This window comes from Manacus vitellinus, unplaced genomic scaffold (genome assembly GCF_001715985.3).
Source record: "Manacus vitellinus isolate BGI_N305 unplaced genomic scaffold, ASM171598v3 scaffold_26_pilon, whole genome shotgun sequence".
NCBI lineage: Eukaryota > Metazoa > Chordata > Aves > Passeriformes > Pipridae > Manacus > Manacus vitellinus.
In genome coordinates, this window is record NW_021939960.1 from 10,092,667 (window position 1) to 10,110,452 (window position 17,786).

The window sequence follows — 17,786 nt, forward strand, 5'->3', positions numbered from 1 at the left end:
ATCTCAGGAAATCAAATGGGCTTCCTGGGACTGGTTTTGAACTAAAACTGATTCGAACCAGGAGGTTACACGAGGTCAGTTGGGAGATGCTCTGAGCACGGGTATGTTTTGCTCTGTTGAGCTCCATTCCCCTTCCTCCGTGCATCAGCATTGTCATCAGGGTGTTTCCTGCACTGCTTGCTGCTGCTGTTGGTGTTTTTATCTCTTCCTGTGAGCAATGGAAGGGCTGTGGGTATCTTCCAGCGTGGTTTTGGGCACGCACAAACAGACTCTGGCTGGAGGTGGTGATGGCTGCAGGATGGAGAAGGTCTGGCTGCACAGCTGGTGCTGGGGCGAGAGGAAAGGCTGGTGCTCCTCACCTGGCATTGAGTGGCTCTGAGGCCCATCTGTCATGGCAGAGCTGCAGGATGGCAGAGCTGCCTCTTCTGGGCCTGTCTGGTGCTCAGAGAGACGGCAGGTTGGGAAAGCCAAGTGCTCCTGGCTCACACTGCTCACTTTGCATACAACCCGAAACAAACACCCAGCTCGAGTGGGGACGAGAACCATTCCTTGGCAAACACCCTTTGTGATCCCCAGTTGAGTTGTGCCACTTCTCCCCCTCACAAGGACACTGAGTGTCCTTAGAGCAGGGACGGAGCACATCTTTCACTCTCTCAGCAAAGCAATTAGCACTAATGAGCTGTTCCAGTCTGGCAGGGCTGGGCAGGAGCGCTGGCCCAGGGAACGGCTGCAACCACCTTGATTGCTTGGCTTCTGTCACTCCATGGGGGCTCCAAGGCTGATGTGACACAGGGAGGTGATGCCAACCAGAAGGATGTCCCTGGCCCCCCGTGGTGTCAAGAACAGCCAAAATTTCCTCTTCTTCTGAAGTGGCCCCAAGCTCTTTGAGAGCTCACAGGTTGTGCTTCACACAGCAGGGTGGATACAAAGGTACGTGCTCGATACGTGGTACTACCTTGCTCATAACACCTTCCCCTCTTAAATCCAGGTGCTGTCACCAGCTCTGGACTTCAGACCCAAATAAGGCTGGCACCCAGGGGCACACGAGCTGAAGTAGTCTTAGATTTTACCCTGTGGGAGCCAGTGGAGCAAAAAGCCTTCCAAAACCACACAAAGCTGTATTTTTCATGGGAGGCATTTACCCGGTGCTACACTTGCTAGGATAGCTCAGGCTGCACAGGGTGTGACGGCATCTTTGGCCAGGCCCTGCTGGAGAGGATAAACGGCAGGATCCATCTGGGACATGCATCCAAACAATGTGCCGGAGAGACCCGGGGGCAACAGCAGGCAGGCAGCAAAAGCCACAGCGCTGAGCACTGAAGGGAGGATGCTCGGGCACACGCAGCTGCCGGGGGATGGGGTTACAAGCCGAAGCTAAACAAAGATCCCTGTGAAAAGGAAACGGATCCCTCCTGCCGACTGTAAGGTAGGAGCCGAGCGGGAGCTGCTTGACATCATCGGGCAGAGCATTGGATTACAGCGGGCAGGGACTGACTCGAGGAGAGGAGAACACGCCCCTTGGCCCCACAAGTGCAACTTCATTTAGCAGCTCCCAGCAGAAGGAAACTGCGAGTCTGAAACCGGTCGCGGCTCCCCCGGGGCCGGCTTGGCTGCTCGCCAGCGCGGGCAGGGACGGCAGGAGGGTGTTATCCAGCCGGGAGCCCTTCCCGGGCGGGAGAGCGCGGTTTTGGGGTCCGAGGAGCAGCGGGAGCGGTAAGTGGGGCTCGGCGAGGGCTGGCGAGGTGGTGGCACCGGAACACCTGCCGGCGGTCGCAGCAGGGGGCTCGCTCCTGCCACGCCGCGCCGCGGAGCGGGGCTCTGTGGGGAGAGAGATCGCTTAACTTTTTACCCAGCCAGCTGCGAACACCGAGGGGTTTGCTGCCCGGCAAACCGTGGGCTAAAAAACCAGCTGCATCCCTGGTTTTTCTCTCTGCTGCCGGGAGAAGCCGCGTGCGGGCTGATGGCAGGGAGGCGGCTGCTGTTCCGCCTGGAAAATAACGCGGATCAGCGCGAAGCGGTAGCGGGGAGAGCAGGCTCGGTGGTTAGAAATCACAAAGGACCCGTGGATCAGTGACGCCCGTGGGGATTTCTGGCCTCATTTCTAACATGCGTCCGTTTATTCTGAGCGATTCGCCGGAGGGAATCCCTTAGAGCGCCGGGGTGGCTCTGCGCTGGCACGGGAAGGGATGCCAGGCGGTGGGACAGGCACCCGGCGTGCCGACTGTGCGGGGCCGTGGTGGGAATCCATCCTTCAGGATGCCATCAGGAGCCGTAGGAGCTGCCCGGGGCTCTCCTCCGAGCTGCGGGCACGGGCGACAGCTTTGCAGAAGCGTGGCAGCAGAAGCGGGCTCGGAGACTCCCTGGCATCCAGCTTTCCAAGCAAATGTTTTAAAAGGCGAAGACTTGGGATAAAAAAAGAAGTGCTGTGTGGTGGTATTCTCAGGAGGCTTTGCAAATTCCTCCACCTCGGAGCTGTGTGCATTTCTCTCCTCTCTCTGGATTCCCCTAAGCAGCTGGTAGCGAGCCGCGGTGGGGGGGCTCTCACATGCGTGTAATGCCTTGGCCCCAAAAGCGTCTTTGGGAAATTTCCCTTTGCTTGGAAGGGGTAAATGGTGCTGCAGAACAAGAGCCAAGTATAGCTGTGAAGCCAGAGGCAATGCCCTGGGTGGATGGGCTGGTGACTCAAAGCAGGACACGCTGGGGTCAGTGAGCAAGAAGCAGCTGCAGCAGCGAGAGGGTGAGGGAAGACTTACGAAGCGGGGATGGCTTGGCCAAGTGGCAGAGCCCCTCGGATGGTGGCAGCCCCTCAAGCTCTGGGCTGCTTTCTCGGCATGCCTGGCTTGGTTACTGGGGGACAGTGCTTAATATACCTCGGGCACAGAACAAAGCATTGAATCCTTCAGGCAGTTCCACATGCCATCAGTTTTGGGGACACTTTCCAGATAGTGCAAACTCATATGCCTCAGAGAACTAGAGTTCTTGGGCTTCCAGCTTGGTCATGAAGAGATGAAACCCAGGAATGTTCATAGCTGTGCATCTTCTGTACCCAGGTGGACAGTTCTGAGGACGTGTACAGGGACAGGGTGAGCTAGAACACGGAGTTTTGCTTTTTCCCTTTATCCTCTTGTTCCGAAGTAAATCTACTTTTGAGCCCACTCAGAGGAATACCCACAGGATCACAACCCTGCCACCCAAAATAACTATGGAAAACATTTTCTAAGTTGCTGACATTTCCTGATCTCCCACATTTCAGAGCCAGTTCCTGCAGCATACTGCTGTGCATTAATGCCTCCAGCCTGTCTGGGCACCCAAACACCAGCATCATTACTATTCTGCAGATCACAGATGATTTTCCTGGGCTCACACAGGTCTGGGGCAGAATCAGGGATGAATCTACAAGTCCATAAGGAACAGCAGAAGCTTCAGCCCAGCTTTTTGTTTGCCTCTCTGTGTCAACCTGTTCTGGTCTCTCCCATCTTCACATTCCATTTGTTTCTCCACACTCCTAGGGGTTTCCTTAATGTCACCAAAGCTCTTTGCATGGGCTGATCCAGAAAACAAATTTTCCATCACAGCACCTGTTTTAGAGAGGGGGAAAAAAGCCCAGTGTTTCCAGTTGTCTTTAGCTCATGACTAGAAAAAGCCAAGTCATAAGGGATGCTGCTCCCCAGGCTTGCCAGCACCAGCCTGTGAGAAGGGAGGGTTCAGGTGTTCCATGGGCTTTGTCCCAAGTTCCTCTTGATGGCAGTTAAGGAGGTGGAGACACCACTCCAGGTCGGCTGGTACCTGTAGCACGAGCAGGAAGAGCAGTTGGACTATGAACTGCCTGTGCCCCATTTCAGAACTCTCACTGCCCTCGAGCCTGGAGGAATATGTACTTTACTCCACTCACTCCTGGTTTCCACAGTGAGTTCCCAAGCGCTCCCCAGTGCAGCCAGGGTGTTCTTTGCACAGCTCCTGCACAGCAGCTCTCATGCAGGCACCTTGCTGGTCACAAGCTGCTGCCTCGGGAAGTCCCCGGCGGGCGCCGAAATGCCATTTCTGTTGATACTTGCAGTGATGTAATAATCCAAACATATCCCCACCAGAGCGTCATCAACTTTACTGGAATTACTGTTTCCACAAAGTGTAATTAATCTGTGGTGCTCATTGCCATGAGATATCAGTGGAGCAAAGAGCTCTGAAGGCATTTTAATGGGTACCAGGTAGTTATCTGGGTAACAAAACAATCCTGGGTATGATTAAGAGGATATTGCATTTTAAGGATTATAACACCTCCTGGTTCAGAGTCATTAGTGACTTATGAAAAACATTCCATTACAATTAGAGGTTTTCTTGTACCAAGGATGCCAGCTGCTGCTGCAGACAGGGCACTAAACAAGGCAGTCTGGCTGCTCTGGGAGGACCAGGCTCCTGTTCTGATCAGCCATGTATGCAGCCTGTTGTTTACCCAGCAACCAAGAGACACGAGAATAACCTTCTCTCCTCTGCCATCACCTTGCTTGAAACCAGAAAGGATTTCCTCTCTGGATCAAAGCAGCACCGTAACAGCTGTTGTGTGGAATAATGCTGAATTCAGCCAAAAAACGTGCTGGGGCATGGTTTGGGTTTTGTTTTTTTGGGTTTTTTTTGGAACATACATTCATTTTGAAGCAATGCTGAGAGGACCAAGGTTGTTTCATGTGTTTGTTCCTTTGGATAACAGCTGGTCAACACAGAGAAAATCTAAACCTCAAACATGTGCATCATCTACATTGGATAGGACAAGAGGAAACGGCCTCAAGTTGCACTAGGGGAGGTTTAGGTCAGATATTAGGAAAAATTTCTTAACTGGCAGGGTTGTCAAACACTTTACCAGTCTGCCCAGGGAAGTGGTGGAGTCAGTATCCCTGGAGATATTAAAGAGACACATGGATGTGGCACTTGCAGACACGGCAGGTTTAGATTAGTGGTTGGACTTCATGACCTTAAAGATCTTTTCCACCCTAAATTATTCTATAATTCTGTGCTGGTGCCCTTGTAATTCATTCCTCATGGGTATGGATGTAACTATCCAATGAACATTTCCACTGGGGTCCCAAAATAATCCTTGTACCTTGATGGGCTATAGTACTAGATTAGGAAATGTGGTGCTCCTTAACAGGTCACTTCAACCCATCCTTAGTTACACTGCATGGACTGACCCACCTCACCACCATTAAATCTCCAGACTCCCTGTGTGGGATGTTGCCTGGCCTTTCCAGCTCTGCCTATTGCCCAGGGAGCAGCAGGAGCAGGTGAGCCAGAAGAGGACAAGCCTTTGTGGATGGAGCAAGGGGCTCAAAAAACTTGCAGACTCCAGATGCCCAAGTAGGGGCTGTGGGCAAAATCCCAAATCAGCTTTTTTTTGAGAGAGAAAATAGGGGGTTCCCACCGTGTCCCATCAGGAACAAAGCTGCTCAGTGGTAACTTGTACTTCAGAGCATCGTTGCTCCAGTTTGCTTTAAGCCTCCCTTGGCAGAGGGCCACGTATATTGAGATATTTTGCAACACTCCTGAAGTGCTGGGGGTTTAACTGTTTGGGCTGTGTAACACACGAGCCAGAGCGAGGCAGGAAGGCAAAGGAGGAAAATAAAGACTTGTGGGTTTCCAAAGCTGGCTTTCTTCCTTTTCCTGCTTTTGTTTGCCTGCTTGGTGCCCCAAAAGGGCGATGCATATTCCCAGAGTTGTGGGAATGCTGTTTCTTTTCCGGTCCAGTGTTTCCAGTAAGCACTTTGCTATAAATGAGGTAAACACCAACAAAAGTGTATTGTTAAATCCCTGTGTCTTTGTTTAGCTCCTGTCATGATCATAATTAGCATTTTCCACTTCTGTAAGCCTGTCATCTGCAGATCTGAAAGTGCTTTAAGTTATTTGAAGCATCTAACAGGGGGAGGGAGTATTAATAACTCCATTTAACAGATGGGCAAACTGACACACAGAAGCAGCAAGTGCCCTGTCCTTGAAGCAGGACCAGAGCCAGCAAGTAGTCAGCTCCAACTACAAAGTTTTGAAAGTGGGTCAGAAAAACAAAGAAAAAGGCTGTGGATCTGTCCCAGTTTGGAAAAGGATGAGAAATAGTTCCAGTCACAGTTGTACTCAACCCAGATGGCCCAGACAGATGAATTGCTAGATGAGCTACTGCTTATATGGTTAAATGGTTCATCTCTTGGTTCCTGTTCTGCTAATATTTGTCCCTGGGACAAAGGCAAAAAAACAGTCCATAATGTTCCAAAAAACTCAGAAAGCTGAAACAGCTGCTAAAATAAGCAAGTGTCTTGTTGGCTGGGCTCTGCAGGTCAAGGGATTGCAAGGCACCCACAGATGTTGAGGCCACAGAGGAAATGTCTTTGAGCAGTGCCTGGGGACAGCAGGAGGAGGCTCAGCTGTGCACAAACAGCAGAGACACAAAGGAGCTGGACACAGATCCAGTGAGGCACCAGAACTATCAGATCAAACTTCCCCTTTCACCTTGGAGAAGCCAATATGAAAGTTTCACTTCTTTAAAGGGCAGCAGAGCTGCAAACCAATATCCACTTATACCCTGAGGCAGCTGCTAGGTCACCACCCTGCAGGTCAGGAGACATGAGTTGCCTCAGTTCTCCCCAGCACCCGTGGGAGGGCAGTGGAAGGGGAAGCAAAACCAAAGAGCCCTTCTCTGTGCAGCCCCAGCTGGGCTTTCCTTACACGTCAACCCTTTGGTTGGCATGTCCCTGCTCGCCAAGCCAGGCTCCACCTGAGCCTGCCAACCCCCACCACCCCTCTGCTATCCTGGTCACAGATAGTGGAAAGAGCAGCTGAGCTTTTTGCTTCCCAGAATAAGAACAGATAATGTTTTCTTAATCTTTTTTTCCTTTTCTTCCCCAGAAGCTGTTGTCCTGCTGTGCATGAAGCTTGTTTGAAGTCATGTCCAGAAGGAAAGTCAACTGAATCAGGTAGGCATTCACACTATGGACTGATAAAGTTTCTATTCACAGGGAGATACTATAAACAAAAATGTTTTTTTTCCTTCCTGTATCATAGAGTCACTTGACCTCCCTCTATATTCTGAATTACTAGATGCTAGAGGGCTGCTAAGAGGAAAGAAACATCAACAATTCTGCTGTAATGACTTCCCTGCTGTATTATTTACGCTTCACAGCCGTGTCCTTGTACCAAGCCATGTTCCAGCACTGACTCCAAGGCAGGCCCCAGTGCCAGCCGTGCTGCACAGCCTCTCCCTGCCAGCAGTGGGGACGTGGTGAGCAAACCCTGCTCCCAGGCTGCCCCCGCATGCCGTGCCCGGGAATGTTTTCCTGTACGTAACCATGTAAGGGAGTTTTGCCTTGCATTGTAGAGTCAGTCCAGCAAGACCCAGGGAATCCCCAGAGCTTAACCTTTTGTGTCTCCTGCGTAAATGGCAGATCCTTTCTGTGGTTTCACTCCTGTGTCTCCTCTGTGCTCAGATCAATGTCACTGCTCTCTTTGCTCCTGCATGGAGCTGCCAGGGCTGAATTGTTTGAGATCTGCACTATGGGATCTCAGGACTCTTTGGTGCAGAGACACCCCGTGTCCTGCACCAAGGCTGCATTTCAGTGGACCATGAAACAGCTGACAATTCATTTCATTAGGAGATTTCCCTTTCCTGAGACTATAAGTGGCAATGATCACTGAGCATCCCCAGTGTAATGTTACAGGCACATTTCGAGCACCACTGCAGCTCATATCCCTGGGGACTTACACAGAGAGATTTACCCTGCCTGCAGGAAGGATCAGAAGCTGCTGTCACCTGACACAGCTCTACAGAAATTCTCCATCCATCACAGAAATCTTCTGTGAAGATTTCTACAGAGCTTTCCCTGCCTTGGTAGGAGTCCCAGCAAGGTAGAACAGCCAAAGGGGCTCCTGATTCCAGAGGTTTGCAGGAGCCATGGAGCCACCTGAAAGGGCTTAGCTCAGCCACCCCAAACTGCCAGCCTGTTCTGAACTCTGACACTTCCCTTTCCTGCTGCATGTCAAGTACCAACAGCACCATCCCAGCCAGCCAACCCTTCTCACACCCCCCAAAGACAGATCTCCCCCACCCTCACCTTGCCAGGCAAGCACTGCCCCTGCCCTGGCATGGGGGGTCTGCTGGTGGCTTTGTTCCCTGCAGGGGAGCAGACAGACAGGCAGCCAGCTCCAGGGAGCAGAGCTAAGCCTGGTTTTGCTAATCAGCCTCATTCTACACTGACACTCTTTAAGAGGTGCCCCAGTTATTTTTAGGCACCACTGGGAGCTGCCAGGGCTCTCTCACCTCAGGAGGCTTCACAGGTTTTCACTCAGCCTTTTACACTGCACTGAGTCAGGAGGACTCTTTGGATGCTGGATGCAAATTCCTGTGGGACTGTGCAAGTCTCAGCCAAGGCAGGTGGCTCTCAGCTTCACACTCCCTGTGCTAAGCAGAGCCCCCTCAACCAAAACCTGCACAGTTACAGCCCTCACAACACCTCTGCCAAGCTGTGCTCCCCTTCCCAGCCACGCCAGCACTGCTTTCACACAGCAACAGAGCTCAACTCCTCAGATCACAAAGAAGAACTGGAATAAATAGCTCTTTTTCCTGCTAGGCATAAAAATAAGGATTCATCCTTGCTTACCTCTGTCCTGTAGAGAGGTCTTCCTCAACCCAGAAACAGAGCTACAGCATCAAGGCTTGCTGTGGCTTCACCTTCCTCTTATATGTGACAAGGGCAGCTGTGCTAGAAAATAGCCCCAGCTGCATCTTCTCTGTGCTTATTGGACTTCTCCTTGCCCAGGGAAGCCTGCAAAGTGTTGGGGGGGTGCTGGGGTTGAGCATCCCTGGGCCAGGAATTCGAGTGGAGTTTTAGAAGGTGATGTTGACTCAGAGGTCAGTGCCCTGGGGACTTTTCTTCCTGAACAATCTGGAGGAAGGCAGGAAACCCGGGGATCCCCATTGCAAAGGAATTCACCCCATGGCCCAGGCATGATAAGGTGTCTGAACATCACAAGCAAGGAGAATACACAGAACACAGAACACAGCCTGCCACAGCAGCTGTGGGGCTTCTGCAGCTAGAAGGTTTAAAGTCCCTGGTCTGTGGGTTGTCTGCTTTGCAAGTTCAGGCATTAGCAGATCTTCCACACAGTCGCTCTTTTTGCTCGTGTAAAAATATGTTGACGTCTAAAGACAGCGAAGAAGTTCTGAGAAAATAAAAGTAATGGAGAAGGGACTCGTAGCCTCAGACTCCTTACAGCTTTGAAAGGGCCCCTGCAGGGGACAGAGGGACCTGTCAGTGCTCATGGCAGTTTTGGGTAAACATGAGGGATCTGATTCTCTGCTCGTTGCTCTGCACAAGTCAGAGCACTGTGTGAGCCTGGCTTGAGGGGGTGAAAAACAGGCAGCAAGAAAGTTGCCAGCCTGCCACGTTCTAAGGCTTGCCAGGGCTGAATGTGCCTCATCCCCTCTGCCACCCATCCCTCAGAGGGACACGTGTCCTTTGGAGGTGGAGGAGAAACAGAGTGCTCCCTGATTTGTGAGCATCTTGAAGCTGGAGGATGTGAAAAACAAGCTCGACCTGGGAACAAAACAAAAATACAACTGCTGTCACGGCAACTGTCTCCAGATGCACAAAGAGACCAATTATTTTCATTAATCAACTTATTGAGAAGCTGCAGAAGAGGCTTAAGCTGCATCAAGGCTTGGTGCTTAGGGGAAGGGAGGAGCAGAGGGCTCCATCAGACCCTGGTTGCCAAGGCAAACTGCGATTCTTCCCGTGGTGGAGGATTTTTGGAGCAGATGCTCAGCACCCATGTGCCATGGGGACTGGCAGAGGGGTGCTGCCTGCTCCAGGCTGGCAGCACTGTGTGGCCAGAGCTGGGCACTGGGCTGTCCCCCTGGCAGAGGGACGAGCGGATGGAGGACGGGCGGCTCTGTCCCACCATCACCCCACACATCCATCCTGGCGGCTGAGCAATGCCCTCCCCCAGCCTTCCCCAGCCTTCCCCTCTCCCCTGGGGACCACGACAGCACACACAAGGACTCACCCTACCCCTATGCCAAGGGTCAGCTGTGATTTTGAAATCTGTCTGGAGCGTTTCTTACATCAGCAGGAAGCCGGGCAGTGGCTGTGAGGGTGTGGGGCAGCAGGAGGTGCCTTGGGACAGCAGGGACACTGCACTGGGGGCCCTGGGGATGGGTCTTTCGGAGGTGAGGCGGGAGAGAAAGGAGTTTGGAGAGCTTGGTAGAGCTAAATGCAAGGTTTGTGAAGTCACAGAGGAGTTAGTCTAAGCCTAATCTTAAACCTGGGGCTGAGCAATTAGTTATCAGTTCTACAGGCATGAAGTGATCTTGATACTGTGAAACCAAAAGCAAAAGAAGGGATCTGTTTGTGGACACTGAGCCTCAGCTGTATCCCCTCTCCTCCTATAGGAATTGCAATTTTCCACCAAGTCCTGGGGAACGCTAGAAGCTCTGTTCCTGCAAAACCATTGCAGTGGCTGGAGCAGCTGGGATGTCTGCCCTGGCTGAATTTATTGTACTTAGTGTAAGAGCCAGAGGGTACAGAGTTATTACAAGAAATACCACAGCAAAAGCCTTCCAAAAATACCAGTGTGCCATGCCCAGTTTGACATCTCTTCATCACTGGAGTGTGGTGAGGCTTTTCCACGCTATTCTTTCCTGGAAAGAAGCCGCTCAGCACATGAGATGGACACACCCTTCCATCGTAGGACATGAGGCTGCTGCCTTGCTCCTGCCTGTTTCTCACCCAGCCAGGAAACTTGGGGCTCAGCAGTTTGGAGCACATCAATTGTGGCCAGTAAGACCCACCCCCACCACATTTTGGAGAACACAGACCCAGCAGATGTGTCTGGCACACACCCTGTCACCAGCCTTACCAACACTTGGTGCTTGTGCAGCCGCTGCCAGACTGGGCTCCCAAAAGCAGCATCTTCATCCTAAGCTGCATCTTCAGCTCAGCTTCTGGCTGTGGATCTAGGCTCTAGTGAGGGGTCATGAGACATAATGAGGCCTTTAGGCACAATCACAGGTCTAAAAATACCCCAATAACACCATTACAGAGCCCTTCTTTGATGTACAACCCCTCACGCATGTTCCCAGACAAGATCCCAGTGGAAAATCTGCTGAAATTCCAGCTGGAGGTTGTCAGACAGTTGGTGGAAACCCCCTGACCTCAAGTGCTGGCTTCAGCCCTGCGGGATATTTTTTTCTCCTCACTGGATCCGACTCTCCCAGCAGGAAACCTCACAGCAAACCCACAGGGAGCACAGAAATCCCGGTGCTCCCGTCTCTGTGCTCTACCAGGCCCCCCTCTTCAGTAAACCATCTCACTCTGTAAATATTTTAAAAGCCCAGCAGGGCTGTTGAGTATGTTTTGCTGTTGTTATGGATCCGGCCCCAGCAGGAGAGGTCTAATAATAGTCCCTGTACCCTGGAATGGAAGGGCAAGGGGCACTGCACAATGCCGAGAGCTCCGAGGCCACCACACCACTCCATGCCTTGGTCCCTGCAGGTTGGCAAGGAAGGGCAGAGAAATGGGATGTGATGCATGAGCAGATGGGGTCACATCCCCGGTCCCCGGCAGAAATTTGGAATTTCACCCTGGAACCATAGGTTTAATTTGGCTTCATGGCCAGGAGAGTGTTATGTCCACTGGTGTGACACCGTGTGGGTGGGAGAGCGTGTCCTGGGCTGGGCTGTGGGATGAGAGAGCCATCTCCAACCAAAACCTACAGCTCTGTCCCAGCTGCAGTGGACAGCGTGAAGCCACAGCTGGGCTGCAGCACCCAGAGCTGGTGCTGTGCTGGGCTCCTGCCAGCTGAGAGGAGGCTGAGATCAGCCCAGCCTGCAGATAGCCACCATCCAGAAACAGCCCTTTCCAGCCATAAAAAGTTTAACCCAGACAAGGGAGAGATGCCATATTGTGTGAAGGGTCTCCCTGAAAGTGGAGTCAGTGCTGAGTGTGACTGCAGCATCCATCCAATCCCGGGGACCAGCCCTGGCCACTGGCTCGGGTCGCAGGGCTTGTATTGGCCCTGCAGACGCAGGGTCCTGTGCTCAGGGTAACCTGCCAGGAGTTTCCAGGTCATTTCTCTGCCACTCTTGCGTTATTTGCAGTAACTGTTTGCTGTAGTCCTGGGATCTGTGCTGCGAAGCAGGCAAGAGGGATTTAAATGCAGGCTTGTCAGTGGGACTGAATAGGACATGGAGCTGACCCAAAAGAAATGTCCCAGTTTGTTTTACCAAAAGGCAGAAGAAACATTTAACCCTTCAATTTCTTAGCCTCCACATCCTAAATGGATACAACTCAGTCCCAGAACGAGTAAAGCTGGTTGAGTTGCAGCCCCCAGAGCAGAGCCAGCTGCTCTGTCAGCTGCTGGGAGGCTTCCCTGGAAAATGCTGGTGAGCCCAGTTGCAGTCCGACAGCAAAACGGCCCTGGAAGTTGAGCCCATGCCAACAAAGCCAAGACTGTTAGAGCTCCACATTTTTTAGTCCTCACAAGACACTACAAAAAACTAAGACGAGGCCAAACGGCAGGTTTGGCAGAACCAGGTTGCTTTGGGCAGATGGAAGCAGAGGTGGCTCTTGGGACACCCCTGGTGTCAGTGGCAGCTTGTGAGGGGTTTCCTCACTTGTGGCCAGCTGCTCTGGGACTGGCAGCACCACGTCCCAGTGGCAGAGGGGACACAGCCTCCCTCCAAGCAGCACAGGAAAGCTTTTGAGGAATATGCAGTGGGCAGCAGGTCCCAGCTTCCCTGCCCCATCCCTGTAGGCTGGCACGCTGTGCTGAGGGCACAGGGACTCTTTCTGTTACCATCAGCAGCAGGGAGGAAAGGGAGGGCAGGAAAGTGCCCTGGGGGACAAGCTGAATCACCTCTTTGAAGTGCCCTGGAAACCTTTGTGCATTGTATGTGTGTGCCGTGGGGTTATTCCCACAATGCCTGGCAAGAGCAGGCCCATCATCCCATCAGCCCACAGGAGTATGAAAAACCAAAGGTAGGTGATGCACCCCCCTTTGCACCTCCTGCCACCCCTAAGTGACTGTCCATGGTAGCACAGTTTCAGGTTGAATTACCTGGGCAAGAGGGAAGGTGGTTCCTTTGTTGTCCCTGGCAGATGCTACAAGCTCTTACTGAGCAAAGCCCTGTGGAACTGTTTTGCACCTGTCTGGAAATGTGGAAGTGCTCGTTGAAAAATCAGGTTTTCCTATCAAAAATCGAGGCAACTGCTCCCATCACCCTCTCAGTCCAACAGCTTCCTGGAGAAAGAGGCTGCAGTCTCTCTGCTAGTGTGGAGGGCTCTGCCTGCAAGGCTTTTGAGAGCCACCCACCTTGAAAATCCCAAAGGAATTGCACAATTTGGAAAGCTTTGTTCATAAATCCGCCCGTCTCCAGCTCCTTGCATGGAGAGCCGAATGCAGAAGCCCTCTTAGCCATGGAAATAAATAAATCACATGCGCCATCTCCCGGCCACCCAGACCTGCACTCTTGGTGCCTTCTATTTTTAGTCAGGATCCCATCCTTTTCCCGTGTGATGGGGCACTTGGTCGCTTGGCACAGCACTGCCACTACTGTTGGCAGCTACATCAAGGAACACTGGGAAAATGCTGCATCCCAGGGACTGTCTCCTGTCCCCACTTCGGGCAGTCCATCCTAGAAACCAGGTGGTCCAGCCCTCAGTACAAGGGCAGGAGGACTCTGGAGCGTCTCAGCTCTGGACTGGCCTCACGGATTGGAGATGAACCTTGTGTGGATCACTCCTGGAGAAGCCTCCCAAGTCCGTATGACATCTCTGGCAGCTGCAGAAGGTCAGCAGCCTCTGAGCTCTGATGAGCTGTAAGGACTTGTCTGGGAATGATGGATGCTCAGCTTGTCCTGGGGAAAAGGCTCGTTGAGCTCATCCAGCCTGTTCATCCAGAGCGTGTGCCTTATCCCAGGAACGGCGTGCCAGGGACAGAAGGAGAGAAGGTGAGGAAAAACAGCTGGGATCTCTTGCTGGGACAAAGGATGCAGCTTTTCCCAGTGCTCATTTAATAGGGGCTAGATGGATGCCAAGCCCTTGGAGGAGATGGATGTTTGCAAGAATTTGCTGGATTTGGGGAAGCAGGATCTCCTGGGAGGTCTGGGTAGGCTGAGCCCCACATCCCACCAGAGAGCCGGTGCCAGCACTCCCTGATCTGGCATCAGCACCAAGAGAGGAGTCCCTGGGGCTACCAAGACTGTGGTTGCTGCACCCTGCTCAGCTCGGGAATGGGGGGAATTTAACCTCTTTCATCCCATCTGCTTCATCTCCTTCCTAGTGCCATAACACTGGGGATTAGGCAGAAGAGTGTGATTCCTGTCCAGTCTGGTGGTCTGCTAGCAGAATTCCCTGGTAGGAAAATCGAAATTAAGCAGGATTTGTACAGGAAGCTGAGCAAACTTCTCTGGGTCATTAACCCCCAGGCACAAAAGGGAGTGAATGTGCATTAAATGTGCATGACTTTGTTTTCACTGCACACGAGCGTTTCTAATTGGGACCTGCTCCGAGCACTGACACCATCAGTGGAGCTAGAGGTGTATTTTACAGTGAGCAGAATCACAGATAAGACAACAATTCATCTCTAACTTCCACACAGAAAACCAAACTAAGTGCCAAACGGAGTCTACAGGAGCAGGAACTGAGAGCTGTGGGTTTCCCGTGCCGAGGCAGTGTGTGCTCGCCAGCTCTGTGCCCAGGAGACAGGACACCCCGGGCTGCTGCAGCCCCTGCACTGTGTGCTGTGCAAACGCTGGCAAGGGACACCCTGGGCTGAAGGGAAAAACCAGCAACTTAAGGATTCATCAGGCTGAGCTGGGAGCTGGCTCACAGTGGAGCTCGCGTGTGACAAGTGGCCGCTCCGAGCCTTTCTCTGTGCTGTGCCCTTGGCACAGGCACAAGTCTGCAGTGAAGGGATCCAAGTGTCTCACAGAAGGGCTGTTTTTCACATGTTAAAGTGCTTATCTCACAGCAGTCCAGCCCAACACTTCTTCAGTGACATCCCACAACCAGTGGAGGCCAGTACTGCTCCAAAGCCCCGTACCTGTAAAATACTCCTCTGTTCCTCCAGCTGTTCCCAGGGGTTCCATCATTTCCCATTACAAATTCAGGATGGATCAGCACCCCTTCCCCCCTGCAGTGAGCCAAACTTGGCTTCTGTTCAAAGCTCCTGTAGCATTTTGAGGAGGAAGGAGGTCTTTCTCTGTAATGCTTTTTCTGAAGGGAAAAGCTGCTGCAAGCGACCTTGTTTGCCTAAAGGAGAAGGCTGGAAACTCCAAAGGAGAGAAAAACACCTTGTCTGCCTCGGTTTGCAGTGGGAAGGTAGAACAAGGGCCAGTAAGGCAGCTGGGATGAATCCTTGGCACACTGGGCCACCCAGCACGGTGGGTCTCCCCACACGAGGGGGTTGATATCTGAGATCTCAGTGGCTGCTGACAGAGGAACCAGAGCAGAGTTACAGGGGCTGTTTTTTCGTGCTGTAATTTAACCCCACGGAGCAGCCTCACCTGGAGGGAGCCGTGACTCGAGCCTTGCCGAGCATCCCCGTCCTCACAGCTGTGTTTTCTCCCCAGTGTTTTGCAGGCGAATAGAGATGCAATGGAGGTAGAGTCCAGCACCTACACCGACTTCATCTCCTGCGACCGGGCGGGCCGGAGGAACGCTGTCCACGACATCCAGCGAGATGCCACCACCATCAGCATGCGCAAGCTGACCGAGGAGCTCGGCGACCTCGCCGTGCAGGGAGCAGGTGAGCTGCCACAGACACCGGCGAGCCCAGCTCCTGGCACAGCCTGGGAAGTGCCTGGCCACAGCAGGGGAGCAGTGGGTCTTCAGGTGGCAATGAGAATGAAGTCAGCTGTAGCAGTTACTGGTGGCTTGTGTCCTCAGCAGGGTGTAACTTTGCTTTCTTCCCAATCCTCCCTTTCGCAGAAAGCCAAAGAGATGCCTCCTCTTCTGACAACGACCCTGGAGCAAGACCAAAGGGGCAAGAAAGCAGCCCCTCCCCATGAGAGCAAACAGGGGTCGGGATGGGCAGGAGGAAGGCCTTGCTGTGAACATCAGACAAGAATTTGCAATTGAATCTGCGGACAAAAGCCAACCTGGAACAGCAAGTTGTCCGTCAGATGCCTCTGCTGCAACCACGTTTCTGTAGAGAGCCACAAGATGCTGTGCAAGGACTGGCACCTCCAAAAGACTTCTGCCCCCATCCCTAATGATTTAGAGCAACACTGCCGTGGTTGTAGTGACATGAGCCATTCTCAAGATGCCTTAGCTGCGATTTTCCCTTAGGGGGAAAACAGTTTCAGTAATAATAGACACATCAGACTCTCCTGTCCAAGGTACCTTCCTCCTTTGCAAATTTAGACTATTATTTATTCTGTTTCCATAGATTAGAAGTTCAGTTTATTGGTTTTTCTAAGCCTCACCTTCATCTGCATCTTAGATCTGACCTGGCCTCTGGACTGTCCACGTGGCCCCTCGTCAGGGTGGGCAGTGGGGAAGGGACCTGACCAGTCCCACTGCCCTCATGTCAACACCACTTACCTGTGCTGCTGCTGCTTAGCATCAGGAAAGGACCAAAGCACAGCTCTGTGGGGATGAGCCCCACCTGGAGACCCAGCAGCACCAACCACAGGCACCTTTTCATTTGGGTGTCAGCATTTTAAGATGTTGTTAAGGGGAGGGGAGAAACAATTTGCTGGTTTGACTGTTGAAATTCAGGCTTAACTTTGCAAGCTGTTAGCTGAGATGATCTCTGGTAGGATCTCACACCATTCTCTCTTTTAGGAGACATGTTTTGTGTTAAAGATGGTTTGATAAAACTATATAAGCTGTTGGAATAAATAACACAACCTTCAAGTACTGAAGGTGTTTTTTTCTGCCTCGGTGTTTCTTCTTCCTCTGTTTTGCCTTGAGCTGTGGGATGGATTCACCAGCTTCCCCTAACAGGGAGACACAGAGCTGTGCTACAAGAGTCCTCTCAGTTTGGGTCTATGAAACCCCCAGGGTTTGCAGCCCCCAGGGGGAGGCAGATACAGTTGGGCACAGAACATTCTAGAAACAGGTTTCCCAGGTTTTCTGCCAGGCAGTGCTTTTCCCATGGGCATTTCATCCACCTGTGGAGCACTGCTCCCCTCCACGTTACTGCCCTGGGTGGGATTGCAGAGCCCAGCCAGGACAGCAGCCAAGAGCCTGCTCCCATTTCCCATGCCCAGGGGCAAACCAGCAGGTAGCTCCTGGGCTCGGCTGACTGCATAGTTGTGTCTTTAAGCCCCATTTCCAGCTCTCCTCACCAAGGAGCAGAGCAGTATTTTTGGCTCACGCTGGCACACACACACAGAGCTGAAAGGCGGCGTGGAGGGACCGTGCACCACCCAAGACCTCCAGCAGTCAAATGGGAGCTAATCTTAGCTCTCCTCAGTCAGAAAATATCTGTTCCAGAATTATATTTAGGCAGAGGAGTAGGGACCTGTGGGCCAGCTACTCTCAGGGGACAGCAGACAGGCATCGGGTTCCCCTTGCAAGTGGCAGCCAGGTCAGCTGCTGTCGCCGACTGTGCTGGAAGACCAAGGGCACTGCCTTAATCCAGCCACATCCCCACCTGCAAAGCTGCTGAGCACATGGATGCTCCGAGCCCTCCATTTCAGTTGAACACGTGGCATGCCTGACCTCCCGAAGCTCTAACCAAGCACTGAATGATCCAAAGTCTTTTGGCAAACGCTCCCCTTCGTCCCCCAATGCTGCAGCCCAGGC

The 17,786-nt window shown here is 52.4% G+C and overlaps 1 protein-coding gene across 1 annotated transcript; it reads left to right on the forward strand.

Annotated features, from left to right (window-relative positions):
* Positions 1–1,676: 1,676 nt before the first annotated feature.
* On the forward strand, positions 1,677–16,918 carry PKIG (cAMP-dependent protein kinase inhibitor gamma). Its single transcript, XM_029960372.1, has 5 exons — positions 1,677–1,713; positions 6,060–6,062; positions 6,886–6,953; positions 15,605–15,780; positions 15,963–16,918. Exons 4-5 carry the CDS (start codon positions 15,630–15,632, stop codon positions 16,040–16,042), a joined length of 231 nt encoding a protein of 76 aa, XP_029816232.1. The 5' UTR covers positions 1,677–1,713; positions 6,060–6,062; positions 6,886–6,953; positions 15,605–15,629; the 3' UTR covers positions 16,043–16,918.
* Positions 16,919–17,786: the final 868 nt, after the last annotated feature.

Excerpts from the sequence above, each read along its gene's own strand:
- PKIG (XM_029960372.1), top strand. The coding sequence starts at position 15,630 with ATGGAGGTAGAGTCCAGCACCTACACCGACTTCATCTCCTGCGACCGG. Across the intron at positions 15,781-15,962 it reads CCTCGCCGTGCAGGGAGCAG|AAAGCCAAAGAGATGCCTCC; the intron begins GTGAGCTGCCAC and ends TCCCTTTCGCAG.